At 42.3% G+C, this 16,424-nt stretch overlaps 1 protein-coding gene across 7 annotated transcripts in view; it reads left to right on the top strand.

The window, feature by feature from the left end:
* Positions 1-6,511: 6,511 nt before the first annotated feature.
* The window catches only part of Mdm1 (Mdm1 nuclear protein), a 31,825-nt gene continuing 21,912 nt past the window's right edge, over positions 6,512-16,424 (top strand). For 2 of the 7 annotated variants that reach the window (XM_004632144.2, XM_023716248.1), the window contains exons 1-5: positions 6,512-6,647; positions 7,433-7,547; positions 11,411-11,775; positions 12,860-12,994; positions 15,265-15,429. In XM_004632144.2, the coding sequence (XP_004632201.1) occupies positions 6,630-6,647; positions 7,433-7,547; positions 11,411-11,775; positions 12,860-12,994; positions 15,265-15,429 (798 nt within the window). In that variant the 5' untranslated portion in view covers positions 6,512-6,629. Of the gene's footprint in view, positions 6,648-7,432; positions 7,552-10,931; positions 11,005-11,410; positions 11,776-12,859; positions 12,995-13,179; positions 13,252-14,977; positions 15,006-15,264; positions 15,430-16,424 lie in introns of those variants that run through there. The other 5 variants (XM_023716249.1, XM_023716251.1, XM_004632145.2 and 2 more) reach the window with 5 other exon arrangements.

Raw genomic sequence — 16,424 nt, 5'->3', positions numbered from 1 at the left:
CAGGGAGAAACTTTTAGAGACCAAGTGCCCAAACTACAACCCAAAACCCACTTATTTATCACAAAATACCAACACTGCAATTAAACCTGAATACTGAGGTTTTTGTTTAGAAAAAACAATTCATGTATTAACATCTTTTGTCTTAAAAGAAAAACCACAATAACAGAGCTTTCAGTGATGCAGCTTTTTTCTGAAAGGTAAAAGTCTGTAGCTGGCATGCTTTCACACAATTAACATGATCACTGTGGCTATGTGCATGCTGACAGTTTGGTTGGGGCAACCTGGCTGACATGCTAGCAGCGAGGGCTCTGTGTGTCCCCTGCTGCACAGGTGCCCCGGGTTCATGGCCGCTGCTCTAGGGCTACGTCATAGAACAGACTCACGAAAGGAACCTGCATCCAGGAAACCGTAGAATCTAGAAGCTGCCTGCTAGGTGGGAAGCCACTGCCACAAGCCCCGACTCCTCCTCTGCCACGGTCAGGATGCTGAGGAGAGAACTGCCCTCTGCAGAGTGCGCTCCTGCTTCTCCCTCCACAGCCTCCATCATTGTTCTGCTTTTCTCCGCAGCTCAGTTCATGCAAGGGCTTCCGAGCTGAACTGTGGTAGTTTTACCTGCATTTTTAGTGCACAGACTTTTAAAGTCAAAGAGACATCTTAGCTTTCCAGTTTCTGCAGGGTAAGAAGGATATTGGAATGGGTTTGGGCTGAGTCGGCTCAGTGCTTGCCATAGCTATGCTTAGTGAGAGTGAATATGATTTATTGATAGTGCTCCATAATACGAAAACAATTTCTTAAATTTATATATGTGACATTGTATTTTATTTTTGACATTTTATTTTAAATATTTATTTATTTTTTACAGGGTCTCGCTACACAGCTTGGACTCATAGTGATCCTCCTGTCTCAGCCTCCCCAGCTTTGGGATTACAGGCGTGTGCCACCATGCCCAGTTTTGGGGCCAGCACAGCATGTAGTAGTACTGGGGATCAAACCTGGGTTCTGGCTCTTGCCAGGCAGGCACTTAAACTGCTGAACTATCTCCCCAACCCAATATATGTGGTATTTTACAATGAGGCATATCGCTGGCTATAGAATCAAACATCATTTACTCAATTATTAAAGTTGAGAGACAAGGATAAACAACGTAATACTAAGACTTCATGAGCTCATTGCTCTAGCAAAATTCATGTAAGATCTTTTATGGTAACTACCAAATAAAAGAACAAAGGAGGGGAAACTGACTTTATGTTCTGAAACATTCTTGATTCCTCAGTTAGGGTTGGCAGAATATTACTCACGGAAAAAGCAGTGATTTCAGAAGGAAAAAACCAACCATTATCTGGTCTTGATGTACAGTTATTAAGATGCACATATATTAACTACGTGGCAAAGAAGTATTTCAAAATTTATTTTGGTGTATGGGTAGAGACAACAGCCTTCCGTCCTTACCCTGTGATCTGTCTGGCCTTAAAATCTGGCATCTGATTTTATGTGGTTAGAGAATGAAAGGTTCTAAATGTGCAGTGAGCAATTCTAGAAAAATCTGTGTTCCTGTGGGGGCTTTGTAAAGGATGGTGATTTAAAAAACAGTGAATAAACACCAAAGAAAGGGGAAGGCAATTCTTAGCTAGAATCACCGGCAGTGAAGGCATTAAAATGAAAGGAACTTTGTGCCCCCAAATTTTGTTCCCCTTGTCTCATTCAGTGAGGCTCGGCAGCATTATTAAGGTATGTGAGGCACGCAGTGCTTTATGCCTTACTAAGAATTACTTTGCTCAGCATGGCCTTGTATGGTGCAGAGTTCCTCTGGCTCACCAAAAGAGAACCTGGGGTTCTCTTGTCAAGAGAAGCTGGAGTCCCTCCAAAGCCCTTCCAAAGGTGGCCTACTGATTCCAAAAACAGAGACATTCCCTTGTCAACAAAGTCGTCCTGTGACCCCAAGTCTGGAGGACCAACTGCACTTGGATTGCTGGTGAATCTTCAGCACAGACCTTCTTTATTTGATTCTTGCCGACGTTAATGTGAAGCGTCAGCAATTTTCCTCCTGAGAAAGTATACAATGATTTAATTGCAATTATTTTGGTCATGCAATCAGAAATTCATCGGTATGAGGAGAAATGGGTTAGTATCTATGTGAAAAGGCAAATGAAAGTGGCTGTGAGATTGTTTTATGGCAAAGCCAAGATTTACCAATGAAATTCAATTGTCATTGGAGAGAATGTTGCATAATTAATGAGCTGGAAGTCTGGAAACAGGGATTTTAGTTTCTTTGTATTTTAGAGAAAATTACACATGCAAACACAAGGCGGCTGTTATCATTCTGTTGATAAAATGGTTGTTTCTAAAGCAGCTTTATTCTGATTTCTGAAAGGAAAAATAAAATAATATAGAGAGACAGAGACACAGAGAAGACAGAGGCAGAGACAGAGACAAAGAGACACAGAAGACAATATGTAGTTCAGTATGTGGTTTGCTTTTTGGGAACTGACCTGGAGCAAACAATAGTAGAGTCTTCCCAAGGAAGGTCTGGCCTGGATTCAGTTCCCCCAGTGCAACAAAGAGAAAGCTAGACGTCCTAGATCACGTATTCCCCAGGATGGAATTTAAAAGCAGCTCTTCTATCCTGCCTAGTTTTTAGTCCATCTTGGATACAGCTTTCTGGCACTAGATTCCAAAACATCCTCAGAACACTGTAGGTGCTTGCATGTGGCCCCTGCCTGCTTCCTCCTCTGTTTGCACTTCCCGTGTGCTTTGTGTATGTGTCTTTCTCCCCCCTTCCAATTGGAATCATTTTTGAATACAGGGGCCCTGACTTACCTTTCTATCTTCTTTCTTTAACCCTTGTCCAAGGTCTTCCACAATTTTTTAGTTGTTAAATAAAAATACAGCGAAAGGCAAATATGGATGTTCTTGTGTTGTAATTGCTACCAAGAAAATGATGAGACTGTTAGATTTGGAGCCACCCGCTTCCTGTTTTTAACAGAATGAGTGGTGGATCAGAATATTTATACTTTGAGATGAAATAAAAATTTCTTTAAAGGATTTTTGTCTTTATAAGAAGCAACAGGTTTACTGTGATGTTTATCAAACCAGATGAATCTAGAAAGAACCAGTGGAAGGAGTTATTTTGCTTAAGAAAGGCCCTAACGGTAACCTCCAATACCTGAAGTTTCTGAATCCTTATAAGTAAGCTAAATAAAATGCTCTCCATTTTTATAGCTCCTGCTAATGGAGTTAGAGTCATAAGAAAGGGGAAAAGTGCCTGCAAACGAGGCCATGATAGGCTATCAGATGGCAGGTTTTTCTTTGCTTCATCCTTTCACCCCAGCTGCTGGTCCGCTATACACACCCAGCCTCTAGCCTTGCTTGTCCTTTCTGTCTTCATCAGTTCTCGCACAGGGTCCTCTTTCTCTTCAAGCGTTGTGGGGGTGGCAAATCAACAAGCTATTGTCTTTAGCTTCCTGTTTCCACCTTCAGCCTGTAAACCACAAGGCCAGCTTCCTGTCAGTGTTGCTAAGAGAGGTTACCTAGAGAGGGACTGGAATGTTCTCTTTCACTCCTGTTCCTGATGGTAAGACCTAAACTGTGTCCTTTTACTCCATAGTTGATCTAACTTCCAGCTTTCCTTTTCCTTGGCATGTTGGGCCTTCACGAGGCAGACTTGTTCTCACTCAGAGGCCCTTACCTCAGTCGCGCGGTATCTTTTCTCAGAGATCCAACAAGTTGGTGAAGCCTCTCCCACCAGCCTGGCCTTCTGGTAGCCTCAGCATTTCCCCTTCTCTCAGTTCTCTCAGTTTTGGGTGAGCTCTTTCTTGGACTTAATATCCCCTCTGTGCTAACAATAGCTCATAGTTCTCTTTGTGAAGTAGCTAGGTAGTTTCTGTTTGCCTGGCTGGCCCTGAACAGATACAGTACATTAAGGGGGCCCAGCCTGCCTGAGGCCTAAGTGGAGAGCAGCCTACAACTGTCCTCTGGATCTGCCACACAGTCTGTACTTGATCTGTGCATTGAATGACCCAGAATTTATTTAACTAGTCCCCTCTAGATGGACAGTTAGGCTTTTTTTTTTTTTTTCTCTTATGTGACTAAAACCAATGCATTAAATAATCTTAAATATCTTTTGACTAATATACATCTATCAGTAAGATATTTTTAGAAGAATTGTTGAGTCAAAAGATTGCCAAACTGCCCTTCTTGAGGTTGGTTGGGCTAATTTGGTCTCCCACAGGCAGTAGAGAACAATCTGAGAAATCAACAAAGGGGAGAGAGAGCCAGGACCAGTAAGAAGGCCTTCTAGTGGAAGACAGGCGCATAGCATAAAAGCCGTCCTTTGAGTCACTTACTGGCCTGAGCTCCATAGACTTCATGTTGAGCCCTTAGGAGATAAGGAGGGCTAAAGCACAAACGGAAAAAAGCTCTGTAAAGATTCTTTGGTCCACACTTGAAAGAAGGAGACAGGCGCTTCATAAAAGGGGAGGAGGAGACAGGCCTTTCACAGGTTACCTGCCCTACTGTCCGGCAGTGTGAGGGGTAGCTCTGCTCAGTGGACTCAGTTGTGAGCTGCCATGCCTGGATGGCCAGCAGCAATGGTGGCACCTACAGATGTATGGCCATGGAAGCAAGGGGCAGTGCTGCTGGAAACGCTGCATGCTGCAGTCATAAGCACTTGTGACACATCTGCTAGGGACTCTGGAGAAACCTGGGATGGAACTTTGAAGGATACTGGGTCTGCTTATGTTGGAGCAGAGGAAAAAGAGCCTGGTCAGACAAGGCTATAAAACTCATTCACCAATGCTATGCCTTTTTTTTTTTTTTCTTTCATTCTATATCTTTGCCTCATAAGCTAGGGGTAGATTTTCCTACCAATAACGATGACACATCTCTAATCTAGGCTGTGACATTATATTCACCACCTGCCATTTGGTTTCCTGTCATTTACTCCCTGCTCAGCTGAGCCCTACTGTTTCTGTTTACCAGACAGACTACATTCTGTGTGTTTGCTTTTGCTGGTTTTCACCTTAGCATTGTGAGGTAAAGGAAGATGTGTGTACGACTAGGCTGTTGTCTTTCCTGCCCTATAAGATTTGGGCTGCCTTCCTGCAGAAGAGTTTTGTTTAGTGCTGCACCATGTCTTGCTTGTGCCATTCTTAATTTATAAACAGATGCTGTCATCACTAATTAACATTAATCAAGGGCTCCCTGGATACATGGTTGTATAGGGACTAATTTAATATTCTCTTTGTTTCACATGTCAGGTGTCTTCTTCAAATGAATTTTTAAGTGACAAAGAACAGAGACATCAATTAGGAATCAGGAAGACAAGCCTTTGCAGAAAATGCTTAAAGGGGAACATCAAGGTTTGGTCTAATATAGGAACATTTAAAGGAGGTACACTTTTATCAGTGAACAGATGACAAACATCGAAGACACTGACTCTAGTCATTGTTCCTGAAAGATGCCTGGCAGCATTCCAACCAGGGATCCATCACCTGATCATCCCATTTCCTCTTCAGTTATTGCAGCCCTTCTAGACTTCAAGGCTGAGTGTTTCCTCCTGCCCTTTTGTAATCATCACCCTCAGGGGTAATTCCCAGTTGAACTCCTGTAGCTCTTTTCCTTTACACTTCTCAATTGGAAATGGAGCACAGACTGTATTATACCATCATTGAATAAACACATGCACATCCTTTGCAAAGGTATTAGTCTGGGTAATTTCCCAATCCTGGGACAGCAAAGTATTCTACCAAGAAGAGTTGTAGCTGATGACTACACTCCATTAAAGTCAGATATAATTTTATTTCAAAAAACGATGGTGGGGAGGGGGATAAGGCTGAAGGTTCGGAAGTTGAGACTCACAGGCGCCAGTAATAAATCTTTTCTAATCTAAGCGTTGTGTGTACATGTTTTTTTGGGGGAAGGTAATGGAGGGGGTAGACAAACATTTCTGGGAGCAGACTGCAATTTTGCTGTCGCGTTTCAATAAAATGTATTTTAAGCTGCCTAAGATATATCTATTTTTCAACATTATCTCTTTAGACTTGACAACAGTATCAAGAGGCTATTGGTTCCAGGAACTGATTTTCAGAGGAACAGATCCGAACACTTTTCTTTCAGAAAAAGAAACACTTGGTTCTGTCATACCTTTTGGAATGCAAAAAACCCTTCCAGGCTTTATGATGTCAAAAACCTTGGCCTAACGAGGTAGCACCCACTCGAACCCCCGCCAGCACGCAGACCCATTGTTGCGCAGGGCGAGCGTCAGGACCCGCCGCGCCACCCCAGACGAAGCTCCCGCGGGCCCCCGCCCATCCCGCTCCTAGGAGCCTCATTGGCCAGCATTCCGCCCGCCCTCTCTATTAGCCCCCTGGAGCTGTCCCGGGCACTGATTGGTCAACTCGTCATGACCGTAAGAGATTATGCGAGTTGCTATTGGTCCTCAGGCTTCAAAATGGGCGGGGAAAAGCAGAGCGACAGGGCTCAAGGCGAGAGGCGTGGAGTGCGCCGGCGCGTAGTTGTGGACGCCAGGCCTCTGGTTCTCGCTAGGGAACCGGCTGTTGTCGCCCCGCCCCCGGGGGGGCTTTTTGTCCAGTCAACTGTCGCGGTGGCTGGGGGCTCCAGCTCCGGGAGACATGCCGGTGCGCTTCAAGGTGAGGCTGGAGTCCGGGCACCGGCGGGCGGGTGCGGGCGCCGGGCCGCGCGGGGCCAGCCGCGGCCGCGGGGTGCTGCCGCCCCTGCCTGCCCCTCCGCGCCCCAGCCTGTCCGACTTGCGGGGTGTGGGAGAGTTAGGCCGCATTGAGACCCGCTTATTTTGGGGCTCTCCGGGGTGCAGCCGGGGGGACGAAAGGCGACATCTGTGCCCCGTCTCACGGTTTATTATTTATTTCCCCTTCCCCTTTAAAACTTTAAAGCTTGTGTGCCCTTTCAAGTCGCGAGAAATGAGTTCTTAGAAAGAGTAGTACACAGTAGCTGCCAGGGACTCGCAGCCTTCCCCCTAACAGGTGGCCGCAGCGTTCCTCAAGTCCTAATTCTCCCTGCCTGCAGTGGACGAGGAGTTTGGCTTGCTTTGGTTGCCTATTTAAATATTAAAAGGTGCGCGGCATAATAATACCGTATACTCGGTGGATATTTAGGAAAATTGTACTGTGAAGACTTGGGTTGAGACAAGATGAGCTCACACCTTGGAATTCAGGGCAGCCCCGCCTCCGGGCTTCAGATGCCTGCTAGCAGGTGCCTCAAGTGGTGGTGAGGATTAAAGGATATAACTCCTGAAGCTCTTAGCGCAGAGCTGGGTAAATATTAGCTATTATTAAGGAGCTTGTCTGTTGAATTCTCAGGTTCAACTGTCTTTGGAGGTTGAGAAATTATTTTTACTGATGGCTGCCTAGAAACGCTATTTCATTGCACTATTTTCAAATTGTGCCTTGCATTACAGGGGCTGAGTGAATACCAGAGAAACTTTCTGTGGAAAAAGTCTTATTTGTCAGACTCCTGTAATTCCTCAGTGGGGAGAAAATACCCATGGGCCGGACTTAGATCGGATCAATTAGGTAAGTTGAAACAAACAGGGCTTATATCTTGAACATAAACCTTGGACTAAGTTTACAAAAGTGGATTTATTACAAGGGCAGTGGACCTGTTTGACACATTCATTTATTTAATAAATATTGTGAGTTTACAATGGCCCCATTTCCCAGCTCTAGGAACAACCCTGAACCAGACAAAGCCCCGTAACTATGGAGACAATAAGCAGGTAACAGTAAATGAGACTTCATATTGTGTGTAAAATAGGGAATGTGATAGGTAACATGAGGGAGTAGTGGGTGGGAGGGAACACTCCTTAGATTCAGCAGTCAAGAAAGGCTCTCATGAAGAGGTGACATTTGACCTGGGACCTGAACACTGAGTGGGAGGGGGTGACAAGCCTAGGAAGGAGGTTCCTGAAGTCTTGAGGAATGGAAGCTTAGATAGATGAATTGGCTTGCCCCAGCTTCACAGTAAGTGGCAGGGCCATGATTTGAAATCAAGTCTGCCTTGTTCAGAGCCTGTTTCCCATAGAATGACAAGAATAGAGACAGACTGATTTTGTTGTACTTGCTAGTTTAAAATTTCTTTCTCAGACGGTAAGATTGCTGATAGCAGGGTTCTAGCTTTTTGGTCCTTCTCAGCATTTAATTTAGAACCTTGAAACACTTGACTGCTTATGAAAACTTTTTAATTTTTAAAATTTTTGTCTTATGGCTACATGCTTGTAGCACATAATGATTGCCTTCCTCATGGGGAGTTGGTACATGACGCACCACATCTTAATTCCTTTTCATTACATTTCATTACATCTTAATTCCTTTTCATTACATTTCCTCCCTCCTTCCCCCTTCCCTCTTTGTCTTAGTCTAGTTTTTAATAAATGAATAAACCTAATTTTGAATTCACAGTAGCTGTAGGACCTTGGGCAAAGAGGGCCGGCCGGAACTACTTTTCTGTCTGTCTCGCTCTCTTTCTTTCTTTTCTTCTTTGGTACAGGGTCTTGCTATGCAGTTCAGACTCATAGTGATGCTCCTGTCTCAGCCTCCGCAGCTCTGCACCACCATGAGGCTGGCATGGCATGCCCAGAACAGCATGCGGTACTGGTACTGGGGATCAAACCTGGGTCCTTGCACTTGCCAGACATGCTCTTAGACTGCTGAACTATCTTCCCAACCCAAAGTGGGCCTGTTTTTGTAAGTGGGGGCTTTTGCAGGATTGCTAGGAGGATTCAGTGAGAGGCCGCTTGTTAAGGGCCTGATACATATGCGCAGGTCAGCGCTGTGTACCCCATGGGTGATGTGGTCTGTAGATCCCGCCTATGATCAATAATTAAAGCCAGGGTTGGTTGTCAAACTGGGAAATTAATAGAATCAGAGTTTTTAGGGTTAGGTTTGCTGGACAAAGAGAGGCTGAGAGTAGGTCCCTCTGGAGCATCAGGTTGCTTAGTCCAAGGCCTGACTTTGGAGACCAGGTACCACTGCTTCTCAGGGCAGAAATATCATGCACGTGAGGCACTATTAGGTTAAGGATGCAAAGCCAATCTTGCTTAAAGTGTAGCTGTCTCCTTGAAGACGTAGAGAGAGGGATATGAGGGGGCTGGACAATTTGTTAGCCACACAGCTGCCCCCCGTAACCTTTTAGCTTAGGTCAGCTGCACTTGAGTGAGAAGTGGTGAAGGAGACTGAAGGAGCAAAGCCACGCTGGAGTGTGGTATGTTTTGAAGGAAATAGCAGTCTAGGGGAGAATGTCAGCGGGACATTTAGGGCGAGGCCTACCCCGAGAACTCCTGGATGCTGAGACACAGAGACGGAAGGTTAGTAAGGAGCAGCAGCAGTTCTACCTGGGGCTGGCTGTGCACTCGTTCTCTTAGCATAGTGTGTTTCTTTTTCTCTTGAGTGTTGGTTAGTGTTTGGAGGCAGTGGACAAACTGCTGGAGACTCTTGCCCTGATCTTTCATTTTGCTTGTTTACCCAAATCCTGACTCAGTCTCAAAACAGGGAGAAGTCTGTGGCAGTAGCCTCTAAACAGTTTTTGCTTTTTTTTTCTTTTTTGCGGAACCAGGGATTGAACTCAGGCCCTTGTGCTTGCCAGGCATGCACTTATTCTACTGAGTCATCTCCCCGGCCCCAGTTTTTGCTTTCATACTCCCTCAAGACTTTAGAAAATCTTTTGTCCCACTTATTTTTCAGTTTTTTATTCTAAGTTTTTACAAATCATTGCAAAGGATATGTGTTAGTTCATTCAATGTAGCCATTTAATTTATGGGAGATGTTATCAGATAAGTGGGAAGCTCAGTTCTCATTTGCCACCTGAGCAGCCAATTAGTGTTTTTTTCTTTTTAAAAATGTATTTAGTAGAGGATCTATAGGGTCTCACTACACCGATTGGACTCAGTGATTCTCTTGTTTTCAGCCTCCCAAGAGCTGGGATTACAGGTGCGTGCCACCATGCCCAATCAACCCCGGGGGTGGGGCCGGCACAGCATGCTGGGGGAGTGAAACCAAGCCCCTGGGACTGCCTAAGCAGGTGCTTTAATCCACTGAGCTATCTGGCCGGCCCAAATTAACATTTTTTATGTGAGTAAAAAACCTAACTTAATCTTTCAGTTCAAAATTAGCATGCATATGTGCCTTTCACAAGACTACCTTTTCACACCTGAACTTTAGTTCTAAGATACGGAGATGGAAAAGACCCAGAACTGTATTAGATGCTGTACTTTTATTTTTGCTGGCCTCTGTCTTTGCTTTCCTGTCAGATATTCTTCCTCAGCAATAATGCTTTCTTGAGTTGTCCCTGTTTTTGTGTCCTGACTCCTGAGACTTGGTTGTACTTTGGGGTGATGTGCTGCAGGAGGTGGCTGGCTGGTTGAGAGGTGTCTGTCTTGGGAGTAGGATGACTGCGAAGGGGATGATGGGATATGGAGCTGCACGTGGCACAGAAAGCCCTCCGGCAGCTAGGTCAGTGTCAAGCAAGAGTACAGTAGAGGCTTGGATCTGGAAAATAGTAGTATCTGTTTACCCCTACACGTCTCTGTGTACCCAGGCATATCTTCACCCATTTGAAGACTGCTGTTACAGGGAAGCCTGTAAGACAGGAACCTGGCCTCAATGCCAAAGCATCCATGAGAGAGGCTGAGAAGTACAGGGTTTTGCTTCATGTTGTGTTTTCTATCTAACTTCTACTTCCTTCTGTTCTGTTCTTAAATTTTCCTTTCCCACCCTGCAGTAGTCTTCTGTTTAAAGAGGGGCTTTGAACTAGGGCAGTATCTTAGTGGCTATCATTTGCAGAGCTCGTTTTTATCTTAGTGGCAGGTTCAGTTTTTGGATATTTGCTTGCCAGATAGAAATATAGGGAAATTGTACCTTAGCTTTTGTTAAAAGGCTTCATTCTTTCCAATTCTCAGGAAGTCAAGGCAAAAGTAGCACCAAGATCCAGCGTAATGACATCTCATCCCTTCTCATCTTGGTCTCCTCTACATAAGAGAAGCTTTGTGAAAAGTTCCAAATTTTGACAGACCCCAGAGCCCTTTGTTCTGTTAAGTAGCACAGGAAAGTAATTAGAAACGGAGGTGGCATGGACTGCCTGGCTTGCCAGGGCCATCGGGTTGCAATCCAAATGACTTGTGTGAGGATAATGTGAACACTGTGACCCCGATTTTTAATTTTTTGTTATAGTTAAACTTTTAATATTTCTTAAAAGCAAAATTAAATATTTTATATTGAAAATCTGTACTTAGTTTTTTATTCTGTAATCTGAAGGAAATTGTGTGTTATGTGCATATATCGACTGAATTTTAAATTCCATTTCAACGTTCATAAGCTATTACAAGTTACCTTTGTAACTTCTTGCTTTTCTAGCTTCTGTTTTTGTTTGCTGTGTTTTATAGGGATCACAAAAGAGCCAGGTTTTATTTCAAAAAGAAGAGTCCCTTACCATGACCCACAGATTTCAAAATCTCTCAAGTGGAATGGAGCTATCTCAGAGAATGATGTTGTATCGCCAGAACTGGAAGCCCCAGCAACACCAAAATCAGAGGCTGAAAAAGAAGACAACTTTAACCTAGAGAAAGTTCTTGCACTGGAGGCCTCCAGGGGTCCCAAGAGAACCAGATCGCATTCTGCAGACTCCAGAGCTGAAGGGGCTTCAGATGCTGTGGAAGAGAATGAGGGTGCAGCAGCCAGCCACACACTCGATGAAAATGTGGACCAGGAACATCCTGCCAACCTGCTTTCAGAAAATGTAGATAATGGGGTAGGCGCAATCTGAATTGTTGTTTTGATTTCAAAGGCATAGCATTCCTTATTGGTTTCAGCATCATTTCAGGAATATTGAATTTTGTGTTTCAAATGTTCCATTGTTATTTTTTTGTCTCTGTTGTGTAGTTGATAAGAGGTGTTGACTTTACTTATCAAGAAGGGTTCTATTCTGTACACCCGACATTTTGTACTGCTTATGCTAAGAGATGCCTTCATTGGGTGGACAGTCTGCCTCTTGATTTTCTTCATCATAGATCAGTGCCTGAATCCTAAGGGACAGATCAAGTTGAGACACAGAAGGGGAGTAGGCCATTGCTCTGGCAAGGGTGCTGCGCTGACTTCTGCCTGTCTCCTTTTCAGTGTCTTATTGTGTACCAGTGAGAAAACAAGCAATCTCAGTTGACAGGAGGAAAGCTCTGGCTGGCTCCCAAAGCTCTTGCATTTCTGCCCTCTTATATCATAGCTGGCTCGGGGCAGGACTGCGTGAGCACATAAGCAGCGGCTGCAGGGTCTGTGTGTGGATCTCGCTGCTGCCTGCATTTCTTTGTCAATCCACTGCTCCTTCCCTGTTTCACTCGCACCACTGACTGGAACCCTGGAGAGGCATTTGGGAGTGCTGGAGAAGAATCTGTGGCTTGTTGAGAGAGCTGGTGTGTGTGTGTGTGTGTGTGTGTGTGTGTGTAGCGGACTCCAGGAGTGCGCTCTATGAGTCTGCTGGGTAGAGGTAGGGGGAAGGGTGTCCAGAGAAGCAGTATGTGCATAAGAGAAGCTGCTGTGGTTTTCTGGTAATACATTTAACTATTAATGATTAATAGAAAGGGACTAAGATGGTGTCTTTTTCTGGGATGCATAATGGTACCTTGGTAGTATTATAAAAGAGATTTTAAATAGTTTGTTTAAAAAGAGATTATGGAACATTGAAAAACGTCTGGTGCACAGCATTGTGCATTCCTTTAACAATACTGCAAATCTACTTAAAAGTTGTTATAGGAACTTTCATATTTTGTGTTTTTTAGCACAACTTAAAGTTTGAATAGGTTTTTTTGGGGGCTTTGAGTGGATTTTTCTTTTCCTAACAGTTGGATAGAGTTCTGCGTAAGAAAGCTGGATTGACTGTTGTTCCTTCACATAGTGCCTTGAGAAATTCTGAGTATCAAAGACAGTTCGTCTGGAAGAATCCTAAAGAAACAGCTCCAGTGGTTGCAGCCAATCAGGTAGCTGAAAGGATGTAATGTATTTCTGAGTATCACTGTCTGATCTAGCGATGTGTAGAAACACGGACTTGAGAACTAAAGGATATTTGGTACTAAGTAGGCCTCTTTAGACAACAGAATGAGTTTTGCTAAAGTGACCCCAATACGTAGGATTTATAGGAGTGATACTATACCCTCCCAGGCCACTGATGGTCACTGTTGCCAGGTTCGTCACATGCACTAGATATGAGTCAGGGTAATGAAAACTTGGGGAACTGGTAAGTTTTTGCATGCCAAAACAATCTTTTATATTTTTAAATTAATATTATTCAATTGATTTTATTCTAAGATATTGTGCTTACTTGACTAATTCTTTGCATGTTTCTTTCAAGAAGGCATACCTTCCTAAAAGGCATATTATGTTTAAAATGCGTAATATGTTGAAAGTAATACAAGAAATGTAATTTAATCATTGTATCACGTGGACAGTAATAGGAACTGGCAATTTATATGTATGAAACTTAAAAACTATAATGATAACTAAATTGCGACTAGATTTCATTATACTCTTGCACAGTTTTAATACTGAAGTGCCATTCTAATGAACATTCTGTTTTACTATTATCATCCTTCAGGAAGATCTTAGACTCTGAAATCTCAGTTATGTTTTATTTATATGGTGCTTTTAGACGTTGGTAGGAAACACCTCCACCTTTTTTTTGTGTCGTACCAGGGATCAAACTCAGGGCTTTGCACTTGCCAGGCAGACCTCCACTTTTAATATTCTTGGACCCCATGGCAGCTAAGTCTTTTCTTTTTCCTTGTCTTTGTGTTTTTCTTTCTACACACATAACTCCCCCTATCCAGATATTCATTTACTCTTACACTTCAGCATTCACTAGTCTACATTATACATCCCTAAAGACTCAGAAGATAATTAGCATGGATCATCCTGCACTAAGATGGTAACAGCAGTGGGCATATCAGTTGTAGCAGGTTCAGGTTTCTTACTGAAGCTCATAGAACATTTTAGGAACAATGAATTAAAGGAAGTGGTATGTTACTAACTTAGAGAATAGGACTTTTGCTTGCTTATGGATGTTCTTGGATAATAAATGAACCAAAGAATTTACTTATGACCTGGAAATTATGAGTGTTCAGTTTTTGTAGAGAATTTGACTTCTGAGGTAGAGCTGATTCAAAACAAAACCCTACTGACAAATTTTACATGTCAGTAAAAGTGTTGTGTAGAAATGTTATTTTTATAGAATTAGAAATACAGTGTGAACTAAATCACTAGCAATATCTTTAGTAATTTTATTGATTTTGTTAGTGAAGTTTCAAAGGACCTCTTTTGGAAGCAAATGCTCTTAAGTTCTAAACATTAATTTCAGGGTCTGTGGATTGAAAAGCTCTGGGACAAGCTTTTGATTCTTGTTGATGTGAGCCTCTAATGGAATATTCAGTTTTATTAGCCACCTATTTTCCGAAGGGATTCTTATAGCAATATGTAAAGGAGTCAGAACAGTTTTCGCTTGGGAAGTTCTTGAGGTTATGGGGTACTAGGATGGGAGCTGGGTGAAGATGTACTACTTGGCATGGCAGATTCTGGGGCTGTGTAACTCAGTCGAGCTCCCCATCTTTTCCATGTACTTCCTTTGTAATCAGGGATAGTGTACCATAAGATGGAAATGATACTGTAAGATATTAAGCGTAGAAGAAAACCTTTAAGTAGAGAAATATAATATTCACTTGAGCTTTTTTCTTGACAATGAAAAAGGGAAAAATAAGCAAGTAGAAGAAAGGGGAGGGGAGACCCCAGATTAAACACACTATTCAAAATATTAAGACTTTTATATTTAATTTTATGTTATTTCAGAAAGAAAGAAAAACTTCATGTTAAGGAGCAAAACACCCTCACTATACAATTAATAAGAGTTGCCTGAATGAAGTTAATGTCCATGTTCCTATTATTAACATGTACCCTTTGTATTTGACCTATAGGAGGTGGGTAGGAAGCTGAGGAGAAAAGGTCAGCCACAAGCATGATTTATTATTTATTTTAGCTTAAGAATTACTTGATTACAGTTATGATTACTCTTTCAAAACACAGTAATGACTATAGAAAGTTGACCTTTGGGTATTAATTAGACACATGAAATGAAATTAAAATCAAATATAATTTTGCTTTTTCATGTCCTTTAATCAAATTCATATATAATAAAAGCAGTTGAAGACCTTAGTTCTGTTACTTGACAAAAGAACTAAACTAAACTAATTTTTGTTTTAAGGTTTTTCACAATAAAAGCAAATTTGTTCCACAATTCAAAGGTAACCCAGTCATCCATGAAACAGAGTACAAAAGAAATTTCAAGGGTTTATCTCCAGTGAAGGAACTAAAATTGAGAGGGGACTTGAAAGAAAACGGAAATCTCGAAACACTATCTCCTGAGAAGGTATTCGTCAACTTTTAACCTTTAAACAGAACACCTTACCCATTATTTTAGACTTGAATTTTCTTTTACCTAAGGTTTTTCTTTTTCTTTTTTTTTTTTGCTAGCTCATTAATTCCTCTTTTTGTTCATTAAATGTCAGCTGTTCATTGAGTATGTTGTTGTAACCAGGTACTGTTTCGATGCTGAGAAAACAGGAATAACATACAAACCCCAAGCAGCTCTTAGGCTAATGGAGAGATAAATTAATAAAAATAGTTCAGTGTGTTGGATACTGAGCAATATACTATGTAAGTCTGTTATGTTTAATGTCAGATGATTGACTTCACAGTAGTGTAAGCCCCAGAGGTAGCAGGAATAATAGAAACACATTAAGTAATAGAAATATGTGTATGTAATTCCTCAAACTGAACCATGCTAATTTAATGACAGTATACTTCACATACAGTAATTACTTCAGTGTATATAAACCGCTGTTTCTTTACGTGGCCACTTTTAAGTTGTGGCATCAAGCTAAAGATCATTGAATATTATAGGAAAATGAAGTTTAAATACTACTTTTGAATGTCTTGTAATACTGATACCTGATATTCAGTGTTTCTTAAAAATAGAAAGTATGTAACTAAAAGCAAATTGTGACCACACAAAGAAGCCATTGTTTGCATATACTGAAGTAAATTATGTGAATTACACTGACATTAAACTAGCATGCTTAAGCTTCAGTTTAAAATATGTATGTATGTGTTTGGTTTTTGCAGGGGGAGGGACCATTGACATTCTTGGGAAAGAAAAAGTGTTATATTAGTTATAAAGTATTGACATAGCTTATTCATCAGAGTCTTACATTTAATTACTGTAACAAGTGAGCTGGGGGCGGGGAAGTATGCCTGCAAACCCTGCACTCAGGAGACTAAGGCAGCAAGACTGCTGTGAGTTTGAGGCCCCCAGGGCCTACAAGGCCAGCCTACACTGCATGGTAAGATCCTAAAAAAAAAAAA

This window comes from Octodon degus, unplaced genomic scaffold, assembly GCF_000260255.1.
Source record: "Octodon degus isolate 3935 unplaced genomic scaffold, OctDeg1.0 scaffold00047, whole genome shotgun sequence".
Lineage (NCBI taxonomy): Eukaryota > Metazoa > Chordata > Mammalia > Rodentia > Octodontidae > Octodon > Octodon degus.
This window is presented reverse-complemented; position numbering and strand designations above follow the sequence as displayed.